The following is a 26129-nucleotide window of genomic DNA, read 5'->3' as shown; positions in this document are numbered from 1 at the left end:
GGCGGTAACGAGTGTAGGAAGTCGGTGCAGAAAGAAGAGAAAATGAGTGCTGAGGTCAATATTTATGGGCGAAGAAATGACGCCAAGATACAGGTAACTGAAGCAAGTGCGTTGTGTTGAGTTGGGTGTAAGGAAAGTGCGCTGCCGTCAACAACAAGCGTACTGCCCTACGTTGAAAGAGTAGGCAGGTTCGGGTGCGTACCTGGATCTGGAGCTTCGATGGGAAGCATCTTTGTATGCACATCCTTGGTAGCATGATGAAGTCACCAGAATGATGAGAGAAAGCACAGCATGTCACGTGACATATCTTTGATCGCGAGTGAAATGATTGTCTATTCGAATCTCCAGACGATGTGAACCATGTAGGCAATTTTTCTCCCGTCAAAATTAGAGCTGGAATGGAAGGTCCTTGATTCGTTGACTGATCCTAACCCTACGCGACTACTAAAATGCAGAGCCTTTGCTTGGGGGCAGAGATGAACGATAGATGTGGCCATTCTCTTCGGTGGGCTATAACCCAAAGGGATGATATCAGATTCCGTGCAGCCCTCTGCTTCTTACTGAGAAGCTCTACACATCTGCTATTGGTTCCCCCGAAGCAGACACTTGGACAATCCCTGGCGGAGTTCGAAAACTGAGGAAATTCATATTTCAAGACCGGGTCTCACTGCCTTTGAAGATAACCAGCAGTGCCATGCGTCTTATGTATTTCAATGTGCAAGACTAAATATTCGTTTCGCACAACGCGTAGACATATTCGCTTCGATAGTGCGTAGTTCGATAGTTACCAATGCTTTACAGGAGCGCGATGCTTAGTCGCGTCGTGTGCAAAGCTATGTCTATTATGAGCGGATACATAGTGAGCTTAGAATCGTGTTGTCTGACCTGTATGGAACTTTCCATAAAGCCTTCTGACTACATGAAACTTCCGAGAAGAGACTCCATGCCAACCTTATTCTTATCTCGAATCTTCCGCTTTTTGCCATAGGTCTCTCTTCGATCTCGGTGCTCTTCATCTTGTGCACGCTTGGTCTTTGTATCAGATACGTCTTGCAACTCTCGGTGGAACCATTCAGTGTGGCATCTGGGAACGGCCTCTCGGGCCTGGAGATACAACATAGAAATGGATCGGCCGGCAGACATTGTGGCTGCTTCCGATTGGGCAATTTCCAGTGAGAATTGGTAAAGCTGGCGCATCTTGGATGCTGTGGTAGTTGTGTTGGTTTCCCAAATAGTTTCCGGTGATAGTTTGCTAGACTTTGTGCTGTTTCAATTCACGTTAATAACAATGTCATCAATATTTGGTGCACTTGATTACCATTTCGGAAGATGGTTGGTCCAATCTCCCCAACAGTCAACTCCGGATTGGATGAACAAACCATCGACTCCAAAGAGGTTCAAGGCGGGAAACGAAGAGATGCTCTTGAGAACAGAGTTGATATGCGATATGTCATATCCACTCAACACAAGTGCCCTTAGCTTCGTAAATGAGCCACTTTCACCAACGCTACGGCCCCAGTCCCGTATCATGTCGACGGTTGGCTTTTGCGTGGTATTGTGCCAAGAGTTCGTCCCATTTTCGAGCACAAGTACCGCCAGATTTTGGATCTTGGTGAGTGCAATAAGATGATCAATCGAAAGATTGAGAGTGCGTACGCAAAGAAAGGTAAGCATGCTAACATCGAGTTTAGATAGACGATCAACCACAGAAAGGTACTGCATTGATGCGAGATCCCGGTCCTGGACTCGGAACGTCACATGGTGATCGACTTCTTCCGGGTATGCTTTTCTGAACACGTTCCATGCATGGAAGGTAAGCGTATCTCTGTCTGTAGGTCAATCATTGTACGATTGAGGCTGTTCATGAGATCCGTGACGCACGTTGATTTGAGGTGGATATAAAGCCGACTTGCGTACCACCATCCAAGCCATTGTAGAGCGCCGGGATCCATGTTGTGGATATTCCAGATGCATGCACGGAGTGCCATGGAATGCAGACTATCACAACGTGGATGTTGAAACTTGGCAGGATCGACTCGCTTACCCCGGGAATCGGTTGTCCATTTGGGCACCATTGAACGGACGGATGCCATTGTCTCTTGATAGACCAGGCCGGAAGATGTAAAGGAACGCGCCATCTTGGTGGTTGGCCGTTGCCACCCAACTGTTTCAAAGTAAGCCAAAGAGCTATTGGGGCGATTAAAAAATACTGCTGAGCCAGGCGCAGATCAATATCCCGAAGCTTCCAGTGTCAGCGGCACATAGAAGAAGAGAATGGGCGCGCTGATATTTGAAATAATTATGTGTCGCGTTCGCAAAGCATATGTCGCGATATTCCCCAACGCGTCAACCGACGGCCCCACATAGGATGGTCGGTTCTACCCCTCACATTCACCGCTAGACCGGATACATTTTCCTGGCAGTAGAATACAGCCACTTAGGCGATGGCGCAATACATATGACTCAGCAAGATAGACAGCATCTATTTCCGATTTTTGGAAGCAAAGCTTCTTACCGGCAGTGGGGAAGACCTAAGTAACCAATAACCGTTCCGACCGCCGCCGATCGCACTAGATTGAATGAATTCAGAGTTCCCCCAACATCCGTCTTACAACACAATTCTCCTTCTCCAAAAGGCCTAGATTTTTGTTACTGGCCAAAATGACAAATCAAGGTCAATCCCGACTCAAGGTCTCGCACTTGATTGCCGAAGGCATGCCAATCATATTGGATGGTGCGCTCGCAACCTATCTGGAAACATTGGGGGCAAACATTTCCGGGGCGTTATGGTCCGCTGAAATTCTAATTGCCAACCCCTCACTCATCAAGAAGACCCATCTAGACTACTACCGTGCAGGCGCGAACGTGGCAATTACTGCATCGTATCAAGCTTCCCTTGACGGTCTAGTCAAACATCTAGGATTGAGCAAGCAGGATGCCAAGAATGTGGTCAAAAAGAGCGTGGAACTTGCTCAGGAAGCCAGAAGCCAATACATCACCGAGGTTAATGCAGAGGTTGGAGATAAATTATTTGTCGCGGGAAGCGTAGGGCCATATGGTGCGTTCCTGGCCGACGGTTCTGAGTATCGAGGGGACTACGTCGTGCCAAAGGAAACGATGAAGGACTTCCACCGTGGACGCATCCAAGCGCTTGTCGAAGCCGGTGTGGATATTCTGGCATGCGAGACAATCCCATCAAAGGCCGAGACAGAAGCGCTCATCGACCTCCTTACCTCTGAGTTTCCTTCTTCAGAAGCCTGGTTCAGTTTCACACTTCGAGATGGTAGCCATATCAGCGACGGAACACCCTTGTCGGAGATTGCTGCTCTTTTCAAAGGTGTGGAGCAAGTTGTTTCTTTGGGATTCAACTGCGTCCCTGACGATGTCGCACTCGTTGCTCTCCAGGAATTGAAACCGCATGTGAAGGAGGGGACAATGGTGGTATATCCAAATTCTGGCGAGCAGTGGAACGCAAAAGCGAGAGAATGGGAGGGGAAGCGAACAGAAGGCTCGACGCTGGCAAAGAAAACAGAAGAGTGGAGGGACGCTGGCGCGGGGTTGATTGGAGGATGTTGTCGTACCACGCCGGATGACATCGCGGTCATGAAGCAAGCTTTGACATCCTGAGAAACATTTGGGAATGCGCGAAAGGTACCGTCAGATCGGAGGTTACCAGAATTGTACATTATGTGACCAAAACGCCCCATTCAATGTAAAGGGATTCAAGTCTGCTACGTGCTACCTTAAAGAGACGACTGCGGATTCAAGGTGTGGTATGACATTGGATATGGAGCTGGGCAGTCAGCCCCTGAGTCTAGACCGGACTTGGTGACATGAATGAGGCCGCTTTTCTTCCACGCATTATCCACGTTCAGAGGTCATACGTTTGTCCAGTTTTGCCACATTCCTTCGTGGGTTGCAACAATTACAAACGTTTGGGGCTCGACGTTCGTGGAATTAAGCCTGTACGGATCCTGGTCGCGAGACGTGTACTGATTATGAGTTTCTCTGAGAATACGTCTCTCAGACACAGTCTTGATATTCTCACTCGTCAATAACCATGTCGTCGGCACTGGTCGCTCCTTCAGTCCGCTTTTGCAACTCTTGTAATATTGCCCTAGCCCGGTCCAGTACATCCTCAGCATCAACCTGACCAGAGCTTGCCCTTGCGTTCAGCACGCCTACGTCAAAGTCGCCATATCCACCGTTCTTGACATCCTTCTCTGGATCTACAACCTCACTTTCCTCTTCCTTCCCTTTGCGCGCTTGGCTCTGAGTGACGGCAAACTTGGGGTGACTTTTCGGTATGACCTTGTACCTCTCGAGAGCATTGATCTGCTTCACCAACTCTTGCCTGATAATTTCACATGATGTACCACAGAAAAGGGCATTGATGCGGAAGGCTTCCTTGCGCGCTTCTAGGGTTCCAGGTTCGCATTGCATAGCGTCATGCTGAAAAGGAATCGGGTCGTTGGTCAGCTGGGACAGGGCGGTTGCGAAGTATTTGAGCAGTTTGGGAATTTGATGGTTGATTTCATTGAGGGTATCGATATGTTCAGCGGCGATCTGACGATAAGTCTTTGGTTCCTCTGATGTCTTTTCAGTAGAAGTAGCATTATCGGCTTGAGCAGACATGGCGGGCTATCTGCAAGCTTGACGCCAGATGGGGCTGTGTGTGGTTGTAATGTCAAAGAGTAGTTGGAGCCGGGGAAGCTCAAGCCCCACATTCGCACCGCCACATCTTGGCAGCCTAGGAAGCGAACCTCACCTCCGTCCTGCACTCCGCAACACGGCCCGCCCAGGTGACGTCCTGGTATGCTCCAGACGCGATCGGCCCGCCGAGAATCAATCTTTACGCGTCAATACACTCGAAACAGCCCAGCGACTAAGAAGCGACAATCAAGCCCCGCATACGACTATTGACGACCATTGCGACTGCAACTGGAGCACAACGGAGCGAAGGAAGAGCTGCGCGCCAGCATAGAAGAGAAGGAATCACGCAGCCATGTCAGGGCCCCCCCAAGGGCCCGGGCCTGTAAGGGCTATGAGTGTAGGAAATGGGCCTCCAAGTGCAGGTCTGCCACCGCATGCAGCCATGCCGCCACAGGGTGGCCCTCCACCGCCAGGCTCGTCAGGACCGCAGTCACAGCAGAATCTCAATCAAATCGTAGGTGACGCCTCCCCTTACTCCCTGCCCCTCTTCTTCTTGCCTTCGGTACACTGTCGCATGGATGTGCGGCCATGATGGATGAACACATTGCGTTTGTTGTGGGGTTGCGCCGTCGCCTTTGCTCATTGACACTATACACTCATCTATGCTGTGCCTTTACCTCATAGGCTTGGTCTTGGGCTTAGCGCGACCTTGGGGTAAGGTAAACTTATTATAATTCAGTTTGCCCAAATCAGCAGGCTTTCACTTCGCGCATTTCGTCGCACATCATGAGCGGCGCATCAGAGTCGTCAACTAGCATTGGCCTTGCGTATAGTCAAAACCGCACAATTCCTACTAATTCCCTCGATAAAGCGAGTGCCTTCTTTGCATGTTCAAGTCGTGATTGCTGACGTCTACCAAAGGTATTGGAATATCTCTCAAAGAAGGGCTATGTCCGCACCGAAGCGATGCTCCGCAAGGAGTCTGAACCACAAACCAACGGCCAGCCTCTTACCGCTCAGAGTACCGAAGCCGGTGGCGCAAAATACACAAAGGCATTCGAGCTTCTGCGCAAATATACAGAGGACAACCTGGATCTGTATAGACCCGAGCTGCGGAAGCTGTTATGGCCCGTTTTTGTCTATTCCTTCTTAGACTTGGTGCGCGACTTTTATACCAAAGACGCAGAGACATTCTTTGCTGCGTACCAGGGCTTGTTTGAGCGCGACCACGACGAGGATGTCAAGACGCTCCGTCAAGTGCGGTTACAGTCTCATTTGCAGGAGAGCAGAATAGCAAAACTTTACCTCGACAACAAGTACCGAATAACGTTGACGACAATGCCGTTCTTCAACCTCATCCAATTCCTTGAATCTAAGCACTTTGACGGCGGGTCGACAATAATAGATGTCATTCGTGAACATCTTAATATTGTCACAGTTGACAGGACGGCGACCGCAGAGAAGAGCATAGCGGCGATTCTTGCTAGCGGACATGGCGACGATGAACTCCCTGCAGAGGACGAGGGCATCCCAGGACACGCCCCCGGTCACCCTCTCACAGCGCGCCATGACCCAGAGGCGGATGCTGCGCGAATAAGACTGCAACTGGGCGCGTACCCCCAGGAGGCGGAACTACAGGACGATGTCCGTGCTGCTCTGCAAGAGGAAGATGCCAAAGCTGCGCCAAGGCCAGGCCAACCAAGTTTGCTGGATGAGTTTGAGCAACGTATCAAGCGGGAGCCGACAGAGGATGGACCCTCGCGCGAGTTCGTCCCTTTACCCCCGTCACTCGCCCGTGATGTCTCTATGGAGGTCCAAAAGATTATTGAGCACCGAGATCGATACAAGATGGAGGGAAGAACCGGCGGAGTCGGACCTGCTGTCAGCGTTACCATGTACACCTTCCATAACACATACGACAGGTAGGTTGTTTAGTTTGGAGACTATGAGATGCACTACTAACAGCATAGTAGCATTAACTGCATAGATTTTTCTGGGGACAACAAACTCGTCGCTGCCGGCATGAGCGAGTCGTACATCCGCGTCTGGTCCATGGACGGTAGCCCTCTCACTTCACCAAATGATAGTCCAGACATGCAGCCGTCATCTTCTAGGCGATTGATCGGCCACTCAGGTCCTGTCTACGCGGTTGCCTTCTCCCCCTCTACCGCCAACCCGTATCCTTCTGGCCCTCCTACAAACTCTGAATGCCTCCTCTCATGCTCAGAAGATAAGACAGTCCGCCTGTGGTCTTTGGATACGTACACTTGCCTTGTTGCGTACCGTGGGCACGATAACCCCATCTGGGATCTTCAATGGGGACCTTATGGCCACTACTTCCTCACAGGTTCAAACGACCGCACCGCGCGTCTGTGGTCGACCGACCATATTGAACCTCTTCGCATCTACGTTGGTCATGACAACGACGTCGACTGCGTCGCTTTCCACCCTAATAATCTCTATGTCTTCACAGGCTCGTGTGACCGCACCGTCCGCATGTGGCACATCGCCGGCGGTAACTGTCTGCGTCTTTTTACCGGCCACACCGGCAACGTCACAGCTATATCCTGCTCCCCAGACGGAAAGACGCTCGCATCCGCAGACGACGCCGGCAACATCATCCTATGGACCCTCGAAACAGGCCGCAGGCGCAAGCGCATGCGTGGCCATGGCAAAGGCGGTATCTGGTCTCTCTCCTGGAGTGTGGAGTCAAGCGTCCTTGTCTCTGCGGGCGCCGATAAGACAGTTCGTGTCTGGGACGTACTACAGGAAACTAGCGACAAGGCTGCCGACGGTGTCGCTGCTAAGACAGATGGCGCGATGACGACGAAGGGCGCCAGCGGCACGACGGTTACAGGGAAGAAGGCGGCTAAGGAGACGGGTGTGTCGGCGGATCAAATCAGCGTGTTTCCTACAAAGGATAGCCCTGTGTACAAGGTCCAGTTTACTAGGATGAACTTGGTGCTTGCGGGTGGTGCATATCTGCCTACGCGTTCGTAAGGACATGAGTCTAATGGGTGTTCTTGGGGTGTTTGGAGTAAAATTATGCTGGATGAGTAGTGGTGACATACCCATATGAAGTAATAAAACTTTGATTCAATCTTGAGGTGTATGCTAGTGATCACAATTGTGATGTGTGCGTTGCGTTTGTTGATGTCTACGGAACATTGACTACCAATTCTACCATTCATGCTCTTTCCTCTTCTACCACTTTTCTATGTTCGAACTTCTTCTATATCATACATTTGGCTGGAATAGCCTCCTCCAAGCAAATTGATTGAGTTTATGGAGAACGAATCGCCTGGTGCATAGGGACGTCTAAATTAAAGTTGTCTTCTTCCACCTAAGGCTACGACAAGAGTGTCAATCACCGATACACTAAACGCGTAGGTGCATTATGCAAGAGCTTAGATGTTGTTTCTTGCTGATTTCAGCTAACGGAAGGGCCTCTTGGGAACCACTCGTTGTTCATGAGGGGCATTCTATATCTAGCCAACACGTTAGTACTGGCTCTACCAGGCACATTGCCTATGTTCATGTCCACATACCACGAGTTCTGGGTAAGTGCTAGATCAAGCGCATCCATATAATCGACAGATATCGGTCCTAGGATGGATCAATCGTGGTTCCGGCGGCATCTCACCCAGTCATACTCTGGTCCCCATCTCGATCCTCTGAAGCAGTCGATTGACCGAGCTCCCTCAGGGAAGCCTTGAGCTGAGCGATCCGTTCCTCAAGATCTTCAATCTCTTCTTCCTGGTCCTGCAACGAGCGATCGATATCTGGCAACGACAAGACGGCGCGTCTCGCCTTTTGTATCTTCAGCCGGACATCGTTTGCAGCCGTAGCGACATGCTGTATTTCCAGAGGCCCGTCTGGCGAAAGCTGCGCGGGTGTGGGAGTAGCGGCTGGTGGCTGAGCTGATGTCTCGAGGATGCGCTTGAGCAGCTTATGGAGGTCGGGCAGGACGTCAAAGGCAGAGGGCGCAGGGGGTGCCGGTGTGGTTGCGGAAGCCGGGGGTGGATGGGCCGGCGTCGCTGCGCCTGTGGGCGGGACTGAGGCTCGCGCCGATGCAGGGGCGTAGGGCGTCGCTGCTGCTGACATGTCTACGGATTTCCAAGAGTATTATCCGGATGGACGTGTCTACTAGCGTGGTGTTGACCGGACACAGGTGATGGCTTGACCGAGGCCGCTGATTGGATAGAGTTTACTTGCTCCAACTATCGCAGTGGCTTTCTCTGACAACACGTGTTTTCTGGCGATCGCAGTATTCACCGGATCTGCGCGAATCGTGTCGCGCACTGGAGGGAGGTCGAGACGGGATTCCGGCCGCGGGTTGTGGGGGGCTATTGCATTGGTTGCTGCGAGAGGGAGATGGGGTGACGTTGGTCGCCTATGCTTTTTCCAAACTCCAAGGCCGACTTAGCCCCACCAACCCTGCCCCTCCGCCGACAACTAAATTCAACGCCTTTTCCTTCGCGCCATTCAATCCCCCTTATCCAACTTTGTTTTTGGGTTCCCCGTCCTCCTTTATACCAAGTTTCCTGGTTAATTCGCAATCATGGCCAAGGTCGACCAAAAGGCCGTCCTCATCGTCATTGACGGCTGGGGTGTTGCGACTGAGAAGTCGCGCAAAGATGGCGATGCCATTCTTGCAGCAGACACCCCTACAATGGACGAGTTTGCGCGACAAGGCTCGAAAACCGCACAGGGATACACCGAGTTGGAAGCCTCGTCCCTCGCAGTCGGTCTTCCCGAGGGCCTGATGGGCAACAGCGAAGTCGGCCACTTGAACATCGGCGCGGGACGCGTTGTATGGCAGGACTCTGTCAGGATTGGCCAGACCATCAAGAACGACAAACTCAAGGACGTCGGAAACATCAAGAAGTCGTTCCAGCGCGCCATTGACGGAAACGGAAGGCTGCACTTCTGCGGTCTCGTTTCGGACGGAGGCGTACACTCCCACATGGACCACCTCATTGCTCTCCTCAAGGTTGCAAAGCAGCAGGGCGTCCCCAAGGCATACATCCACTTTTTTGGAGATGGCCGAGACACTGACCCCAAGTCGGCTGTGGGGTACATGGAGACTCTGCTCAAGGCGACCAAGGAGATTGGTCTCGGCGAGATCGCAACAGTGGTCGGTCGTTACTACATCATGGACCGTGACAAGCGCTGGGACCGTGTCGAACTGGGAATGAAGGGTCTTGTTACCGGAGAGGGCGAAGAAAGCAGCGATCCAGTGGCTACTATCAAGGAGCGCTACGAAAAGGGCGAAAACGACGAGTTCTTGAAGCCCATCATTGTGGGAGGGAAGGAGCGGAGAATACAAGGTAAGTGACTAGATGGAGTACCTACATGTCCTCTTGCTGATTTGTCCGTCTAGATGACGACACGGTCTTCTTCTTCAACTACCGTTCGGATCGTGTGCGTGAGATCACCCAACTGCTGGGCGATGTCGACCGCTCGCCGAAGCCCGATTTCCCATACCCCAAGAACGTCCACCTCACCACCATGACATCATACAACCCTAAATACACATTCAACGTTGCCTTTGAGCCTCAGCGTATGACAGATGTTCTTGCCGAGACACTGGGCAAGCAAGGCGTGAAGCAGTGCCACGTTGCAGAGACGGAGAAGTATGCTCACGTCACCTTTTTCTTCAACGGCGGCGTCGAAAAGCAATTCGAGAACGAGGAGCGCGAGATGGTGCCATCGCCCAAGGTGGCTACGTACGATCTGGAGCCCAAGATGAGCGCAATGGCGGTTGCCGACAAGCTCTGCGAGCGTATCCGAACTGGCAAGTTTGAGTTCCTCATGAACAACTTCGCCCCACCAGACATGGTTGGCCACACTGGAGTATACAAGGCAGCCATTGAGGCGTGCACGGAGACGGACAAGGCCATTAAGAAGGTGTACGACCAGTGCAAGGAGAGTGGATACGTCTTGTTTGTTACTGCCGACCACGGGTAAGTTGGAGCATTCTGTTTAGCATGAAGAAGAAAGAAGCTGACCGATTAACAGTAACGCCGAGGAGATGCTTACTGAAGAGGGCACACCCAAGACTTCGCACACAACCAACAAAGTGCCGTTTGTCATGGCCAACGCACCTGAGGGCTGGAGTCTGAAGAAGACTGATGGTGTATTGGGTGATGTAGCGCCTACGGTTCTTGCAGTCATGGGTCTCCAGCAGCCGGAGGACATGGACTGCAACAGCTTGCTCGTCAAGTCGTAAGGCATTGAGGATGTGTACATTCTCTGCCCAACAATATTCGCATTCTGTTTAGCTGTCAGACGCACCTGACGCTACGACTGTTCATGGTAGAAAGTAGAGAACACTAGATAAACATAAATACATAGAAATCTGGTTGTCGCAACGCCGCGGCTTGCATGCATGTAATGTATATAATGTGTAAAACGTCTATGGTACACTATTCTCGCTACAAGGGTCAGCAGTGCGGCTGGTGTGTAGGCCTGGCTGCCAATCAAGATGTGGGTTGTCTTGGCAGTGACCGGGGTTGAATCGTGGTGGGGGACTCGGTGTGGACCCCTCCTTACAAGCTCCCAGCAAGGCCCCGTCGCCCATTACGACAAGCTTGTTTTTCAGCTGCTGGTCTGCTTCATTCATATTCGACTATATACCCTCGATAGGAGACACCGTCATTGCAGTAAATACCATCGAATCTCACTGCAAGAAAAAAGGCCCCCCGCCGCGCGCATCACAGGGCTATCTGCATTGAATAGCAAGCCCATCGGGCACGCCGACGCTTCACCTACCAAACCTTCGTTACAACAGTCGATACTCAGCCCAAGACCTCAACACCCAACCGCCCCCTCGCACCGTTCTACAATAAATTTGTCAGTCGCACACTTCAAACACCGACTAAAGCGCAAACATGGCCACCAAGACTTCCAACGGTGGGTCTGGGGCACAGGCACCACAAACACCCCAGGTCCAGCCTTGCAGATACAAGACGGGCAAGACTCTGGGTGCGGGCAGCTACTCAGTCGTCAAGGAGTGTGTGCACATCGATACAGGGCGATACTATGCCGCAAAGGTCATCAACAAGAGGCTTATGGCCGGCCGAGAACACATGGTGGGTTGAATAACTGTAGACTAGAGGGCGCATTCGCTGACACGTGCCAGGTCAGGAACGAGATCGCAGTATTGAAGAGAGTTTCCATGGGCCACAGGAATATCCTTACACTCGTCGACTACTTTGAGACGATGAACAACCGTTTGTTTCAACTCCCTCGGCGCTGTATCCTCTGCTAACACACAATCAGTCTATCTGGTCACCGACCTTGCGCTTGGAGGCGAGCTCTTCGACCGCATCTGTCGTAAGGGAAACTACTACGAATCCGACGCCGGCGACCTGATCAGGGCTACTCTCTCGGCAGTCGCATATCTCCACGACCACGGTATTGTGCACCGAGATTTGAAGCCGGAGAACTTGCTGTTCCGAACACCAGAGGACAATGCCGATTTGCTTATCGCCGATTTCGGACTTTCTCGTATCATGGACGAGGAGCAATTCCACGTCCTCACAACAACCTGCGGTACGCCAGGCTACATGGCGCCTGAGATTTTCAGGAAGACGGGTCATGGCAAGCCAGTGTAAGAACAAAACGGCTCTGTGAAAAATCCACCACTGACCAACTTATAGCGACATTTGGGCCATTGGTGTTATTACGTATTTTCTGCTTTGTGGCTATACTCCCTTCGACCGCGACTCGAACCTTGAAGAGATGCAAGCCATATTGGTTGCCGATTATTCTTTTACCCCTCTAGAATACTGGCGAGGCGTCTCACTCACAGCGCGCGAGTTCATTCGTCGATGCTTGACTGTGGATCCTGCAGCACGCATGACCGCTCATGAGGCTCTCTCCCATCCCTGGATCACGGAGCTTGGCAAGAACAATGCTGACGGCGAAGAGGATCTGTTGCCAACTGTCAAGAAGAACTTTAATGCTAGGCGCACACTTCACGCTGCTATTGACACGATCCGTGCTATCAACCAACTCCGAGCTGGTGGTGCTGCGGGTATGATGGACGGTCAGCGATCAGCGGAACCCCGACGAGGGGCGCCCCACGCGCGTATTCCCCAACCGGCAGATGAACCCGACGACCCGATGGAGATAGACAGCAGGGGAAATGGCCATGGCCAGACCGAAGAGATGATCCAGGAACAAGAGCGGAGAATTAGGGAGACTCAGCAGGGATTGTGGGGAAAGCGCTGATATTTTAGTCATTGCTTTCAAGGTCGATTACCCTCTTATTTTTCGGTACAAAATGCAGAAGCGATTTCCATTTGATTTTTTCGATGCTGATGTTGTCTGGCTACACATCATGCTTGAATAGACGGCGACTTCAATTTAAGTTTGGTATGATATCGTATGAGCATATTACTTGATATAGCCTTGTATAGTCACGCGATACCGTACCAGCTTGGATCAAACCTTGATTGCCGTTATGTCAATCTTTTTTGTACTGTCTAAATGCTATCCCTACGTGACATCCCCAATATTATCACCAATTCCCGGGACCTGCAACCGCACTGCAGTCTTCGCTACATCGGCGCTCGTTACCCAATGCTTCTCCCTGAAAAATATACCTTGCAATTGAAGAAAAAAGCGCCTGTAAAATCTAAGCAAAATTGTTATCCGTCTGCACTCCATCTGTCCCATCCTGCGCCTCTTGACTCTGTCTCTCCCCATCCACAATAACACCCCCCGCCTTACGCCTACTCTCCACGAGCGCCTTGATCAACGCAACCGTAACCTCCCACCCCTCCTTCATCTTGTCCTCACTACTCGTCAAGTCGGGGACATGCAAAAAGACGACGGGCCGCTCATCCTCCTTGATACTATAGTAATGCGCTAGACTATTATAATAGATAAATCCACACAAGAAATTCCCCGCATCAGTACTAATCCTTACATCTGGGACCTTTATGCTAGCAGTTTCAGAAGAAGAACAGGAGGGAGATGAAGATTTCAAGGACTCCTTCCAGCACGCGAGTACATCCTTGGTATCGAAACTCGTCGATAGCGTACTTGGGAACTTTGAAGCGGGAAATTGCTTTTCAGCGCTGTCGTCGTCGAAGCGCTGGCGATCTACATCGGCGATGTTACCGTAACCGCGGCTCCGTGAGCCTTGCTCGATGGCGTAGTAGTTGCGGCCTGCGGCGAGTCCAATGTGCAGGATTATATCTGGGGACGGGTACATGGGGTTTCCTGGGGGGAGCAGATTGGGGACGAGATTGAGGACGGTGGCGTAGGCGACGCGGATGGGTTCGTGGTGGACATGGATGTGGATGGGGGTTTTGTTGGTGGGGGAAGAAGGGAGCAGGCTGGGGAGGGTGGAGGCGATTTCCCAGGAGGAGTTTTTGGGGAAGCGGGTTAGGAAGGGCTGGGGGGTGGGTTAGTATTATGGGAGGAGTTTGGGGTTGAGGAAAGTGAAAGGTGGTCGCGTGATCATTTGGCTCAAGGTTGGTTGACGAGGAGATATGGGAGGCTGGAAGTACAGACTGAAACATACACCGAATCCAGTGACTAGCACTGTCACTGGCTTTTCGCCTTGCTCGCTGGGAGGCTGCGGTGCAGCATATGATGGTGCCATGGACGGATCGGAGTTTATCGGAGGTTGTGTTCGCAGCAGACGATCAACAGGAACTCGAGGCTACAGACTCGTACGTTAATACCCAACTTACAAGCCTAGCCGTTCCCGCCCGTTCCAAATGCCCAGACTACCCTCCTACGTGCCAACGCCTTTTGAACGGGATTCCCCTTGCAATGATGACAAGGTCTCTTCATCGAGATATTGGCGGGCAGCCGTTGTTGAGACCCCACCAAAAAATATTGGAGAGTTCAAAACTTACATGATCGTGGATATGTGTGTGTTTTATGTGGAGAAACCTTTACGAGTTTTGGAATTTCCAGCGGATTTAAAATAATAGTTCTTTGTGGCTATAATCTTTTACAGCAAGGGGCTTCGATGAGAGTAAGTTATCGATGTCGTGTCGTTGGCTGACGGACTATGCCGGATGCGTACAATGCTCATTTCAAGGTTGCCCCTACCGCGACACTGCAGATAATTGCTGGCACTAATATCATGTACTCACCGGACCTTGATGGTCGGACATAGACACTGATGTGAAGACTGACAGCTCAAAATCACTAAGACTACGTTCAACGCTGTTTGTGGTAGACTAGCTGTAGTTTTTTGCTGGTATTATGACGACACTTACTTATTGTCCCGCCATTGGGGCGCAATCAAGAGCGGACATCACAACAGCTTAATGCCGAAACGGAGCCGCCAGCTACCCCACATGGGCATGAATACCCATGGATCTTCACCCCGCATCGGAACGAGGCACCTCTGCCTCGGTGCTATCTGCTATGTTTTGGTGCCGCATAATGCGTTGTTGTCTACTGCAAGATCCACTCGTAGCCAACCACAATACAGACGTCTTTCCGATGCAATTGCCGGCGCTGCAGCAAACGACTAAATTAAGTTGACGTCCTTGATCTCACCCCCCTCCGTCGGCAATAGTACCGGTCCGAAAGGTTGCCGCACAAGGTGCTTGGACAACACTATGTTGAGCTTCTCTCCATCTACAATTGCTTATTTTCGGCTCGTGACTCAACCGTGAAAACGCTGGTGAAGGCAATTCCTCGACCTTGGCTTCATACATCTCGTGACCATGGCATCTGCAGACTCGCCCTCGAAACCTTACTCCCTAGCTATAGTCGGCGGTGGCATATCTGGTCTCGCGCTCGCCATTACCCTCCTGGAACACAACGTGCCCCTCACTATATATGAAGCCGCATCGCACTTTGGGGAAATCGGCGCTGGCGTGGCGTTTGGGCCCAATGCAGGACGCGCCATGGAGCGCATGTCGCCAAAGATCTTCCAGGCGTTTTTGAAATGCAAGACTGGAAATGCATATGAGTCCAAGACCAGTTCCTGGTTTACCATTCGCGTGGGAGATGGCAGAAAGGCGGATAAAGATGGTCATGTGCGTGAGGGCAAGAAGGTAGGCGATCCGCTGTATGAAATATTTCTGCCCTCCGGTGGAGAACGAGGGGGTGTGTACAGAGCTCACTTTCTGGACGAGTTGATCAAAGGTATCCCGGACCATGTTGCGAAATTTGACAAGAGACTTGTCGACATGGAAGAGGCGGACGACGGGTCTGGCGATATGGTACTCAAGTTTGCCGATGGTTCCACAGCACAGCATACCGCCGTCATTGGGTGTGACGGCATCAAATCTCTGGTGAGAAAATGGGTCGTTGGAAGAGACAACCCTGCCTCCAAAGCCGTCTTTTCGGGAAAATATGCATACAGAGGATTGGTCCCCATGGACAAAGCAGTCGAGCTACTCGGCGATGAAGCCGCCAGAAACAGTCAAATGTTCCTAGGCTACCACGGCCATCTCCTCACATTCCCCATTTCACACGGCCAAATCATGAACGGTATTTTTACCCTTACACCCCTCCCCTCAAGTATACCCAATCCTCCTCGCTAACCCTCACAGTCGTCGCATTCAGCTCCCGCAAGACCTGGGACTCTGAAAAATGGGTCGTCACAACCTCCAAACAAGACATGGAAGCCGACTTTGCAGACTGGGGTCCGCACGTCCAAAAGATTATCGGAGCAATGCAAAACCCAGATATCTGGGCTTTGTTCATGCATCCGCCCTGCAAAACTTACACCAAAGGCCGCGTCTGTCTGCTCGGCGATGCCGCGCACGCAACGACCCCGCATCAGGGTGCCGGCGCGGGAATGTGCATGGAGGACGCGTATATACTCTCCGGTCTACTCAAAGATGCCAACAGCACGGAAGAGCTTACACGCGCGTTTAAGGCGTTTGATGAGGTGAGGAGAGGGAGGACGCAGAAGCTTGTTACGACTAGCTATGAAGCAGGACAGCTGTATGATTTTGAGTTGTTAGGGGACGATCTGGACAAGATTGAGGAGAACTTCTCGAAGCGGATGCACTGGATCTGGAATTTTGATTTGGAGGCGCATTTGGAGCAAGCACGAGAGATTATGAAGAAGTAAGGTTTTTTTCCATAGGGTTTGTATTGAACTAAGCTAACGAGTGGAGGAGGGGGGGGGGGGCGCTGAGTTGCGGTATCTGCAAAAAAAAAAAAAAAAAAAAAAAAAAAACTAATCTATGACATCGTCTCTCAACGAGAAGATTTGCTTGAGTACCTCGTCCGTCTTTGCGCCGATACCGTTGTGGTACATCATGTTTGTTATGAAGGGCTTGCAGCCTTTGATGGTGCTGGCCGTCTCCATACTCAAGTTGAAGTCTACGTACATATCATCCATGTACACAGCCGCAAATGTCGGCACTTCGTTCTTCTTCAGTTGCTCCACATCGTATAGTTTTGGCCAGTCCTTTTCTGCGGCCAGCAGCTCCCCTACTTTCTTGAGCTTCTTGAGCTCAGGGTAGCAGTCGAACATGAAGGGATAAATCATCTCGCCAGTAAAGTAGATGGGATCTTCCGAGTCAACGCGAGAGAGAGAGAACTCGGGGTGTTGTTCGAGCTGGCGTTCAGCGGACCAATTCGCAGCTTGACCTTGGCAGTAGATGGGCTCGTGGAGCAGAGCGTAAATGATGTTCGTGTCCCAGCTCTGTGCTGCTTCGAGCGCAAGCACAGTCGGACGCGTCAAGTGGCCAAATTGAGTGAGATCCGTATCCGCACGGAGAACAAAATTGTGTACATCGTCGAAGCCGCCGTGTTTGCCGAAGTAGATACCCAGCTGGAGAAAACGGCGTGCAGAGAGGTGACCCTCGCCGCCTTGGACGCGCACTGTGGTATCGCCGAAGCGGGAAAGCAGCTTGACGATGCGTTTGACTCTCTCCACATCCTCTGGGTATTTCTGATAGTAGCCTTCGTTTCTGCTCTTGACACGTGCATACAGCCGCTCGTAAACTTCGTCTGCATTGTCTCTCAATGGTGGCAGACCCCCAAACAAGAAAGCCTCTTTGACGCCTTCAGGGTAGAATGAGAGATACGTCGTGCAGCAGAATCCGCCAAAGCTCTGGCCCATGATGCTCCATTTCTTCTTCTCTTCGGGATAATCGGCTGTCAATGCTTTCCTCACAGCCTCACAGTCCTTGACAATGCTGTCTGCTCGGAAGCTCTTCATATAATCTGCCTGCACTTTCTCGTCGCCCCTTAGCTGCAGACTCGACTGGCTAATGGCAGTTGATAGGCCTGTCCCGCGCTGGTCGAGCAGCAGTACTTGGTACCCTTTTTCGAGAATCGTGTGCGTCCAAGATACATTTTGGGGTGACTGGCATTCAAAACCCGGGCCGCCTTGTAGGTAGATAAGCCATGGAAGCTGTGTCTTGGCTTTTTCAAGGTGCGACGTAGGCGTGTAGTCTGCGGGCTTCTCGGCTTTTAGGGCTGAGCGGGCGAAGAGTTGGATTGTTCCCAGGGATGGGTTTGCTTTCGGAATGTCATTAGATACATGACTTGAAGAAGTCTAGATGATTCGTTTCCTAGCGTGCTAAACAGAACTCCACATACAGTAGTCACGGGGTACTTGGAAGAAGTGCTCCGTAATTCGAAGCTTCCCTATATACAATTATCAGCGGAGAGTGAAGAGAGACCAAGAGAGCTATACCAGGTATGAGATGGCTCCTCTGCTCGAGAATCTTTGCTGCTTGGATCATATTGTGAATTGCTTACGTGGAGAGGAGAAAGGTGGGGAGTGAATGTATACAATGTTATCGATAAGCCTGAACGTTCCGCAATGCCTGCTCCAAATGATTGGTGGGATGAACAATATGTCATCAGACAGTATGCACCCAGACATTTGTGCATGGTAAGCTCGGTTATACGATTCATCGACTCATAATTATTATTTTCTTCTATCATCGTCGCAGTGGCTGAGCAGCTCCAGAGTATCAGAGTTGAGGTTTAAAAATTTCCAACTACGTACTGAGGGGCAAATCGCGGGGGTTCGCCAGCCCACAAAACCACAAGCGTGACAACATTTCACAGCACACCTCATCTGATCGACTCCAATCTCGGAATTGAAAATGGCCAAGGACAAGAAGAAAGCATCCGGTGGCAAGGCCGCCGCCAAAGCTGCGAAAGCAGCCAAGCAAGAGAAGAAGGCAGGCAAAAAAGATAAAAAGCTTGCATCCAAGACACAAGAACTCGATTCTGATGCGGAGGATGTTGATCTTGACGCGATCCTGGCACAATATGCAAAAGAACAAGAGCAACACCATGCCATCACTGAAATCGCTGCTGAACCGCCATCCGCACGAACGTCATGCACCCTCCTAGCTAACCCGGCAAACGAGAATGAAGTTTTCTTATTCGGAGGCGAGTACTTCAATGGAGCCACAGCAAAGTTCTTCAACGATCTCATGATCTACAATATAAAGCAAGACGCCTGGAAGCAAGTGACCAGCCCAAACTCGCCACTTCCTCGATCCGGACATGCTTGGTGCCGCGCAGCCAACACAAAAGACATCTATCTTTTTGGCGGCGAATTCAGCTCTCCAAAGCAGGGAACATTCTATCACTACAATGACTTCTGGAAATTGGATCCAACAAACCGGGAATGGACGCGTATGGAAGGCAAGAGTAAGACTGCGGCACCGCCAGCACGAAGTGGTCATCGCATGGTTAGCTTCAAACAGTACATTATCCTTTGGGGAGGGTTCCAAGACACATCTGCCACAACAAAGTACCTGAATGATCTCTGGATCTATGACTGCGTTAACTTCTCATGGCACACGCCTAAGCTTCAGGCAGCTCGCGCGATACCGGATGCTCGATCAAGCTTCACATTCCTGCCACACGATCAAGGCGCCGTCATATACGGTGGTTACTCTCGTATTAAGACACAAGCTGGCGGGAAGCAGCAGCAACAGCAGGGCAAAGGCAAAAAGAGCGGCGGTGGAGGCCCAGCTTCGCGCATGGTGTTGAAGCCAAAAGTTCACGATGATACTTGGTTTCTGCGCATCACGCCGCCCCCAGCAGATCAACCCTCGACAACTCTGCCAACTGTGTCATGGGAGAAGCGAAAGAAGCCAGCGAACGCGCCGAATCCACCACGCGCGGGCGCCACCATGGCATACCACAAGGGTCGTGGCGTCATGTTCGGTGGAGTGCACGATGTCGAGGAGAGCGAAGAAGGCATCGACTCAGAATTCTTCAATCAGCTCTTCATCTGGAACGTAGAGCGAAACCGCTTCATGCCACTTACTCTACGCCGACCCAAGCAAAACGCGAATAAGAAAGCGGCCCAACAAGCCAACGTCAGCCGACGAGACCGTGGCAAAGCAGCAGAGGAGGAACTCCTAGCCAACCTCAAAGCCCTCGAGATGAAAGCTGGAGTCGCCCAAGACCCCGACTCCGACGACGAAGCCGCCAAAGCTGCAGAGGAAGAGGAAGAAGAAGACACACGCCCGGAGAAGCCTAAACTCTTCGAATTCCCCCACCCACGCTTCAACGCCGCCCTCACTGTCCAAGCAGACACATTGTACATCTACGGCGGCACTTACGAAAAAGGCGACCGCGAATTCACCTTTGACGAGCTCTGGTCTGTGAACCTTAACCACCTCGACGGCGTAACCGAAATCTTCAAGCGCGACCTCGAAGACTGGCAAGGCAGCGAAGACGAAGCCGACTCGGACGAGGAATACGACTCCGAGGAGGATGAAGATGAAGACGAAGATGCCGAAGACGACGATGCCAAATCCGCGTCCACAGCTCCCACCAGCGTCGCAGACTCTGTTGCTCCACCCGCAACAGAAGATTTGGGTCCCCAGGAAGAAATTTCCGCACTCACAGATACTTTACCGCATCCACGTCCCTTTGAGTCCCTCCGCGACTTTTACGCCCGCACGTCCGAGCAGTGGCAGAATATTATCCTTGAGGAGTTGGAGCGCAAGGGCACGAGCGCAGAGAAGAGTCCCAAGGAAGTCAAGAAACTGGCATTTGAACGTGCGGAGGAGAAATGGTGGGATTGCAGAGAAGAGATCCGCGCGTTGGAGGATGAGCAGGAGGCGGCGGGTATAGGGGAGGTGGTTAGTTTGACGGATAAGGAGGGAGCGAGTGGTGCTGGGGGTGTGGGGAGAAGGAGGTAGACAACCAGACTTGAATATATGCCGTGTAGATTAAAAAAAAAGGCTAGATAAGTATTCAAGTGGAATATGGAGTTACGAGGGAGAAAAGACTACATAATCCCATCAATAACCTCCGCCACCCAATCCAACTGCACAGCACTCACGCCCCTCGCCCACGCCCTCCCCGTAAACACAAACTCATTAAACACAATCGCCTCGACCTTCTTGCCAAAAAGAACAGAGCTAGGATGAATAGCCACAGTCTGGTTCCCCAGCAACGTCTTATAACTGCCATCCGGCATCAAGCGCGCCGTATTCGCAATAAACCCACGCAACATACACTCGAGTATCGCCCGACTCTTCGCCTCAGACGGCGCCGCATCATCTACTTCCACACCCTCATTCGCCAGCAACTTAAGTTGCTTACACAGCTCCCTAAGCTGCGTGCGAATCTTCATTACATTCTCCATAGCGCGGTACGACACAAAATGCCTCTCGCACCAGCTTTTCCTCTGCGCTTTGTCTTCCGCTGCGAAGCGCTGCACGGTTACGAGAAGCGTCAGGTGGTCGCCCTCGCGACGATACAGTTCCCGGCGTACTTCTTCCGCTTCTTCCTTGCGCTCTTCGGTCACGAGGTTCAGGAATACGGTTTCGACGCTTAACGCGGAGATGATGTCGATGGCTGCAGTGAGGCAGTCGCGCTCGGGTTTCGCTGCTTCGACTAGCACGCGACCCAGTGTGGGTGTTAGAGGGAATTTAGCGATTACGAGACCGTTGGGGCTGATGTCCCCGGTTTCGGTGAGGGCTTGCAGGTGGAGAAGTTGGAGCAAGGCTTTTTCGAGTGCTTCTCGTGGGGGGCGGTCGAGGAAGGGGAAGCTGAGGACGTCGGCGACGCCGCGGGCTTTCATAGTGAGAATGGCTTGGCTGAGGTCGCAGCGGAGGATTTCGGGGATGGTGCGGTCCTCCATGGTTTTGTAGGCGTCTTCTGTGTAGAGGCGGTAGCATTGGCCGGGTGCTTCACGACCGGCTCGACCTTTGCGTTGGATGGCTGCGGATTTGGAAATTGGTTTTACGAGGAGAGACTCGAGGCCTAGACGATTGCGGAATTGTTTGATCTTTGACTTGCCGCAGTCGATTACGAAGCGGATGCCGGGGACAGTGACAGAGGTTTCTGCAATGTTGGTTGCGAGGATGACGCGGCGTGTACGGTAGGGTGCTGGTTGGAAGATGCGTTGTTGAGCGTGCTGGGGGAGGGCTGCAAAGAGCGGGAGAGCGAGTAGCTTAGGAACCTCGGCATCCATTCCTTCAGCGTAGTCGTTGATGAGCTTCTCGAGAGACTCAATAGTGTCCTGACCCGTTAGGAAAACTAGTATGTCGCCGGGCAGTGGCTCCTTATAATGAATCTGAAATACCAGTTTCAGGGCAGATTCGATCCAATCCTGTGTAGGCTGTGGTAGATATATCGTCTTGACGGGATATTGTCGTCCTTCTACATAACACGTCGAAACTTTGCTAGTGCTTGCTGTCTTTGCTTTATCGACATTCATGTCTGATGTTGCTGCCGGCGAATCACCCCCAAAGAATTTCACAAGACTCTCCACATCCGCTGTGGCACTCATTACTACTACCTTTAGCGGATGCTTCCTTTTCTTGTTATTTTCCTCATCAGCAACTAGATTCCTCAAAAATCCGAGAATCAGATCCACATTCACGCTCCTCTCGTGAACCTCATCCACTACGATTGCACTGTATTGCGACATGTTGGGATCCCTAAGCATCTCCTGAAGCAGCATACCTTCAGTCAGAAACTTGACTTTTGTATGCTTGCCAACAGCGTTATCAAAACGGACACTGTAGCCGACCTTGGCTGCTGGGCCCTTGTCACCAAGTAAGCTGCCCATTTCTTCTGCAACACGGCGGGCCAGAGAAATCGCTGCCACTCTTCGAGGTTGTGTTATTGCTATGCATCCCGTACACCATGATTCGTTGGTCAAAAACTGTGGTAACTGTGTCGATTTTCCGGAACCCGTTTCTCCCGTCAGGACAAGTATATTGTTCTTCTGTAGTGCTGCCCGGATGGAATCTGCCTGGGGCCATATAGGAAGTGATTTTCTGACTGATCGCAGCTCGTCGCGTTTTTGAAGAAGATAAGGCGGTATATCCTGAGTTTTTTGAGAGTTTCGCAACCGCTGTGGTTGCTTGTTCCTCGCCTTGGAATGTTGCTCACGCTTAGGTGTGGGCTCTGGTGGCTGTGTCGATGTGTCCAGCTTGGAAGACTTCTCAAGCTGTCTAGTTGGCAATTCCGTAGCAACCTCCGTCTTCTCCACAACATCAACCTTGCTCTTTTGACTTGCAACGGGATTAGGTGTATCATCTTCAGAGTCATCAAACTTGGTCAGTTGGCCGGCGCCTTTTTTAACACTCCAGCCATCCTTGGCTGGTTGAGCTCTCTTTCTCTTTTTCCCCTTCTTTAGTTCTACTAATCCTTTCTCTCCGTTCTGGACCTTTGAATCCATGCTCTTTTCTTGTGACATGACCGTTGTGGGAATAGTGATGGCCTTTCGAGTACCAAAACTTTTCTGACCTCGAAAACTTTATCGATAAGAGCGCGTCGTCCTATAGCGGCTAGCGTGGATTCGGCATACAGCGAAGGATCCACCTCCACACTCCACATGCTTGGTCGGGTGCGACTACAGAATTGTATCCGACCATGCGAATTTCGACTGTTCACGCTTTCGGGAGTTTTCAATGATATGGTTTTAGCCATTCGGCCATGTTCGGTATGGTCAGCGAACCAATAAGTCTGCAAGACATATTGCAACCCACAACAATGGATACTTTATTGACCAGGAGTTTATTTACAAAAGTCTAGATGCGAGTCTATGCACACGATACAAGGTTCGTTGTTCGCAATGTACCATCTACTTCCCTGTATCCCGGATCCCCCATTTCCCTACCTCTTGCATGGCCTGCTCGCCGCCCTCCGCTAGCCTCTCATCTTTAAGTACGCCAGCCAGGCACTGCCAGCCATCTCTTCCACCACCCCATCTGAGCACCTCGTTCTTATACAACTCACCGTTTTCTCTATCCAAGCTGCCTTCTGGGCCATTGTGTTGAAACACATCCTTCCAGATCTTAGCTGCGAGGGCGCGGTCAAACAGATAAGAATAGTACGTAGCACCGTATCCATACAAGTGGCCAAAGAAGCCCTGCCAAGCTGTACCAGCGGGCTCAGGAACCGACGCGTACTTATTATATACATCGTGGTAAACCTTGGTCGAGTCAAAGTTTGGGTCTGCGGCGATGGGGGAATGGTAAGCTTGGTCTAGCATGCAAAGTAAGATTTGCGATTCGAGTTCGGCGTGCTGATTTCGATTGTCGATTGCGAGGCGGGACTCAAGGGCAGCCATAGGCACTGGAGCGTCTGTTTCCCAGTGGCGGGCATACAGGGAGAGGACGTGTGGGCAAAAGGCAAAGTGTTCCATTAGGACAGATGGCAGCTCAGCGATGTCGGTAGCGCAGCGAGTACCAGAGACGTTCTGCAGAGCTGTACGACCCAGGATAGAGTGGAGAGCGTGACCCATTTCGTGAAACAGAGTGCGTACATCGTGAATGTTGAGGAGCGTTGGCTGCGAATGAGACGCTTTGCTGAAGTCGCAAATCAGGGCGATAGTCGGTAATTGGAAATAACTTTGCCGTTGGGCATTGTAAGATACTGGCATGCCATCGGTTGCGGCTTCAATGGGCGAAGAGAAGCGGTGCTGCATATGGGCCATTTCTTCCATTTCCGAGGGTAAAATTTCACGACTACAGCGCAGGGTGAAATGCGCTGGGTTGGGCGTCTTGCCAGGACGAGAATACAAGTCACAATACAGTACCGCAATATGGCCTTCAGTATCAGATATGACATCGAGGCGGCGAACTCCATCGTCCCACACCTCGCCCGGTTGAGTCTCCTTTGGCACAAAGCGTACGCCGTAGAGACGGTCGAAGAGCCGAGATATTCCCTGTAGGACGGTACCGACAGAAAAATATGCAGACAGTGAATCTGGGGTGCGCTGCCTATAATGGCCCTCCATCGTCGCAAGCATCTTCTGTGTGTAGTAGAACTTATCCCAGGCATTGATGCGATCTGGAAAGTTGGACCGGTGAGCGTCTCCTCGTTTCAGCTCCATCAACTCCTGTAAGTCGGCAAGTACAGCCGGCCGACTGTCCTCATATAATGCTTTCAGGAACGTATTGACAGCCTCCGGTGTCCGTGCCATCTTATTCTCGAGCGTCATGTGCGCAAACGTCTCGTAACCTGATGTCTGGGCCAGTTCGGCGCGCAGCTTCAACATCTTCTCTAACCGTGCAATGCTCGGCTTGCTTGCTGTGCGGACAGCTTGATATGTCTCTCTGCGCACCTCTGGGTCCTGGACAAACCGCAGCACAGATTGCGCCTCATGATGCATTGTGGAAATCTTTGTTTCTCCCCACTTGGTCAGAGCCTTTGCCATATTCGGGTCCAACCCTTTTAACCGTGTGGATTTGAACCGTAGAGTCAGTGTCTCTGGTGCCATACCCTCGACAAACTGGTTTCCAACTTCAGCAATCTCTCCGCTCAGGTCCACCAGCTTCTCTCGTGTCTTATCATCCAGCCCAATGCCAAAGCGCGCAAAGTCCTCCATCAATATCCTCGCAACGATGCGCTCTTCCTCGCTCCAAGCCTCGTACACCTCCGGTATCTCTGAGCCTTTTTTCAGCTGGTCGTATAGTACTGGCGTGGTGTTCAGTTGGTTCATGTACTGGAAGACTGTCGAGTATGCCTTGACTGCCATGATCTGGAACTTGCGATCTGGATGGGTGCCTCGCACAAAGTCGGCCAAGTCTATGACCCTGCATAGCAGGTCGCTGAGCTTGTCGAGGTCCTTGACCATGTTCTTGTAGTCTTGGACCGACTGCGCCGCTGCCACCTTTTGCACAACGGCATTGCAGCGTTGGATGGTTATGGTAACAAAGTCGACGAAGCCTTCAGGATGCGTAAGGTATTTGTTGCCGATGATGCCGGCGGGCTGGCCATTTTGCGGTGTTCGTTTGAAGCCCGCCCAGAACGAGGCGCTGTCAAAAACCTTGCGGAGGGCGTCGTCATCTGTCTTTGTACTGGTAGGGAGACTGTGGAGTGGCGGCGCAGGGTCGCGTGGCTTGGAGGGGGCGGTGGCAGCAGCAGCAAAAGTCGAGTTGAAGCGTCGTTGGCGCTGCGACTGGTGGAGACAGCGGTGGCAGATCCAGGGCGCTGTTGGCTGCTTTGTGCGCGCAAGCCGCTTGAGCATCGTGGGTGGTGGCACGAGTGAAGGAAGATTGGTAGGCCTTGAGAGACAAACGATGTCATAG

General features: G+C 51.7%; 13 protein-coding genes across 13 annotated transcripts; 6 read left to right on the top strand and 7 right to left on the bottom strand.

Moving 5' to 3' along the window:
• Positions 1–915: 915 nt before the first annotated feature.
• COCVIDRAFT_102102 (hypothetical protein) lies at positions 916–1952 on the bottom strand (the record flags this gene model as incomplete). The annotated part of the gene is made up of 3 exons (XM_014700056.1): positions 916–1264; positions 1319–1825; positions 1882–1952. 3 exons carry the CDS (start codon positions 1950–1952, stop codon positions 916–918), a joined length of 927 nt encoding a protein of 308 aa, XP_014555542.1.
• Positions 1953–2661: 709 nt separating this feature from the next.
• On the top strand, positions 2662–3627 carry COCVIDRAFT_38743 (hypothetical protein; the record flags this gene model as incomplete). The annotated part of the gene is made up of 1 exon (XM_014700055.1): positions 2662–3627. The coding sequence occupies one exon, from the start codon at positions 2662–2664 to the stop codon at positions 3625–3627; it is 966 nt and encodes a 321-aa protein (XP_014555541.1).
• A 417-nt stretch (positions 3628–4044) lies between these two features.
• COCVIDRAFT_16946 (hypothetical protein) lies at positions 4045–4635 on the bottom strand (the record flags this gene model as incomplete). The annotated part of the gene is made up of 1 exon (XM_014700007.1): positions 4045–4635. The coding sequence occupies one exon, from the start codon at positions 4633–4635 to the stop codon at positions 4045–4047; it is 591 nt and encodes a 196-aa protein (XP_014555493.1).
• Positions 4636–5005: 370 nt separating this feature from the next.
• COCVIDRAFT_16945 (hypothetical protein) lies at positions 5006–7653 on the top strand (the record flags this gene model as incomplete). Its single annotated transcript, XM_014700006.1, has 3 exons — positions 5006–5167; positions 5575–6575; positions 6627–7653. The coding sequence occupies 3 exons, from the start codon at positions 5006–5008 to the stop codon at positions 7651–7653; spliced, it is 2190 nt and encodes a 729-aa protein (XP_014555492.1).
• A 639-nt stretch (positions 7654–8292) lies between these two features.
• On the bottom strand, positions 8293–8757 carry COCVIDRAFT_16944 (hypothetical protein; the record flags this gene model as incomplete). Its single annotated transcript, XM_014700005.1, has 1 exon — positions 8293–8757. The coding sequence occupies one exon, from the start codon at positions 8755–8757 to the stop codon at positions 8293–8295; it is 465 nt and encodes a 154-aa protein (XP_014555491.1).
• Positions 8758–9214: 457 nt separating this feature from the next.
• Positions 9215–10885, top strand: COCVIDRAFT_38739 (hypothetical protein; the record flags this gene model as incomplete). Its single annotated transcript, XM_014700054.1, has 3 exons — positions 9215–9983; positions 10037–10619; positions 10675–10885. The coding sequence occupies 3 exons, from the start codon at positions 9215–9217 to the stop codon at positions 10883–10885; spliced, it is 1563 nt and encodes a 520-aa protein (XP_014555540.1).
• Positions 10886–11546: 661 nt separating this feature from the next.
• Positions 11547–12891, top strand: COCVIDRAFT_102058 (hypothetical protein; the record flags this gene model as incomplete). The annotated part of the gene is made up of 4 exons (XM_014700053.1): positions 11547–11747; positions 11798–11888; positions 11938–12268; positions 12318–12891. The coding sequence occupies 4 exons, from the start codon at positions 11547–11549 to the stop codon at positions 12889–12891; spliced, it is 1197 nt and encodes a 398-aa protein (XP_014555539.1).
• A 406-nt stretch (positions 12892–13297) lies between these two features.
• On the bottom strand, positions 13298–14272 carry COCVIDRAFT_102116 (hypothetical protein; the record flags this gene model as incomplete). Its single annotated transcript, XM_014700052.1, has 2 exons — positions 13298–14062; positions 14192–14272. 2 exons carry the CDS (start codon positions 14270–14272, stop codon positions 13298–13300), a joined length of 846 nt encoding a protein of 281 aa, XP_014555538.1.
• Positions 14273–15356: 1084 nt separating this feature from the next.
• COCVIDRAFT_38736 (hypothetical protein) lies at positions 15357–16717 on the top strand (the record flags this gene model as incomplete). Its single annotated transcript, XM_014700051.1, has 2 exons — positions 15357–16128; positions 16191–16717. 2 exons carry the CDS (start codon positions 15357–15359, stop codon positions 16715–16717), a joined length of 1299 nt encoding a protein of 432 aa, XP_014555537.1.
• A 108-nt stretch (positions 16718–16825) lies between these two features.
• Positions 16826–18344, bottom strand: COCVIDRAFT_38735 (hypothetical protein; the record flags this gene model as incomplete). The annotated part of the gene is made up of 3 exons (XM_014700050.1): positions 16826–18117; positions 18199–18246; positions 18296–18344. The coding sequence occupies 3 exons, from the start codon at positions 18342–18344 to the stop codon at positions 16826–16828; spliced, it is 1389 nt and encodes a 462-aa protein (XP_014555536.1).
• Positions 18345–18713: 369 nt separating this feature from the next.
• COCVIDRAFT_38734 (hypothetical protein) lies at positions 18714–20777 on the top strand (the record flags this gene model as incomplete). The annotated part of the gene is made up of 1 exon (XM_014700049.1): positions 18714–20777. The coding sequence occupies one exon, from the start codon at positions 18714–18716 to the stop codon at positions 20775–20777; it is 2064 nt and encodes a 687-aa protein (XP_014555535.1).
• Positions 20778–20866: 89 nt separating this feature from the next.
• Positions 20867–23290, bottom strand: COCVIDRAFT_102062 (hypothetical protein; the record flags this gene model as incomplete). Its single annotated transcript, XM_014700048.1, has 2 exons — positions 20867–23068; positions 23177–23290. 2 exons carry the CDS (start codon positions 23288–23290, stop codon positions 20867–20869), a joined length of 2316 nt encoding a protein of 771 aa, XP_014555534.1.
• Positions 23291–23677: 387 nt separating this feature from the next.
• Positions 23678–26068, bottom strand: COCVIDRAFT_102057 (hypothetical protein; the record flags this gene model as incomplete). The annotated part of the gene is made up of 1 exon (XM_014700047.1): positions 23678–26068. One exon carries the CDS (start codon positions 26066–26068, stop codon positions 23678–23680), a length of 2391 nt encoding a protein of 796 aa, XP_014555533.1.
• Between the last annotated feature and the right edge of the window lie 61 nt (positions 26069–26129).

The sequence above is a fragment of the Bipolaris victoriae genome (assembly GCF_000527765.1).
Source record: "Bipolaris victoriae FI3 unplaced genomic scaffold scaffold_54, whole genome shotgun sequence".
NCBI classification, from domain to species: domain Eukaryota; kingdom Fungi; phylum Ascomycota; class Dothideomycetes; order Pleosporales; family Pleosporaceae; genus Bipolaris; species Bipolaris victoriae.
This window is presented reverse-complemented; position numbering and strand designations above follow the sequence as displayed.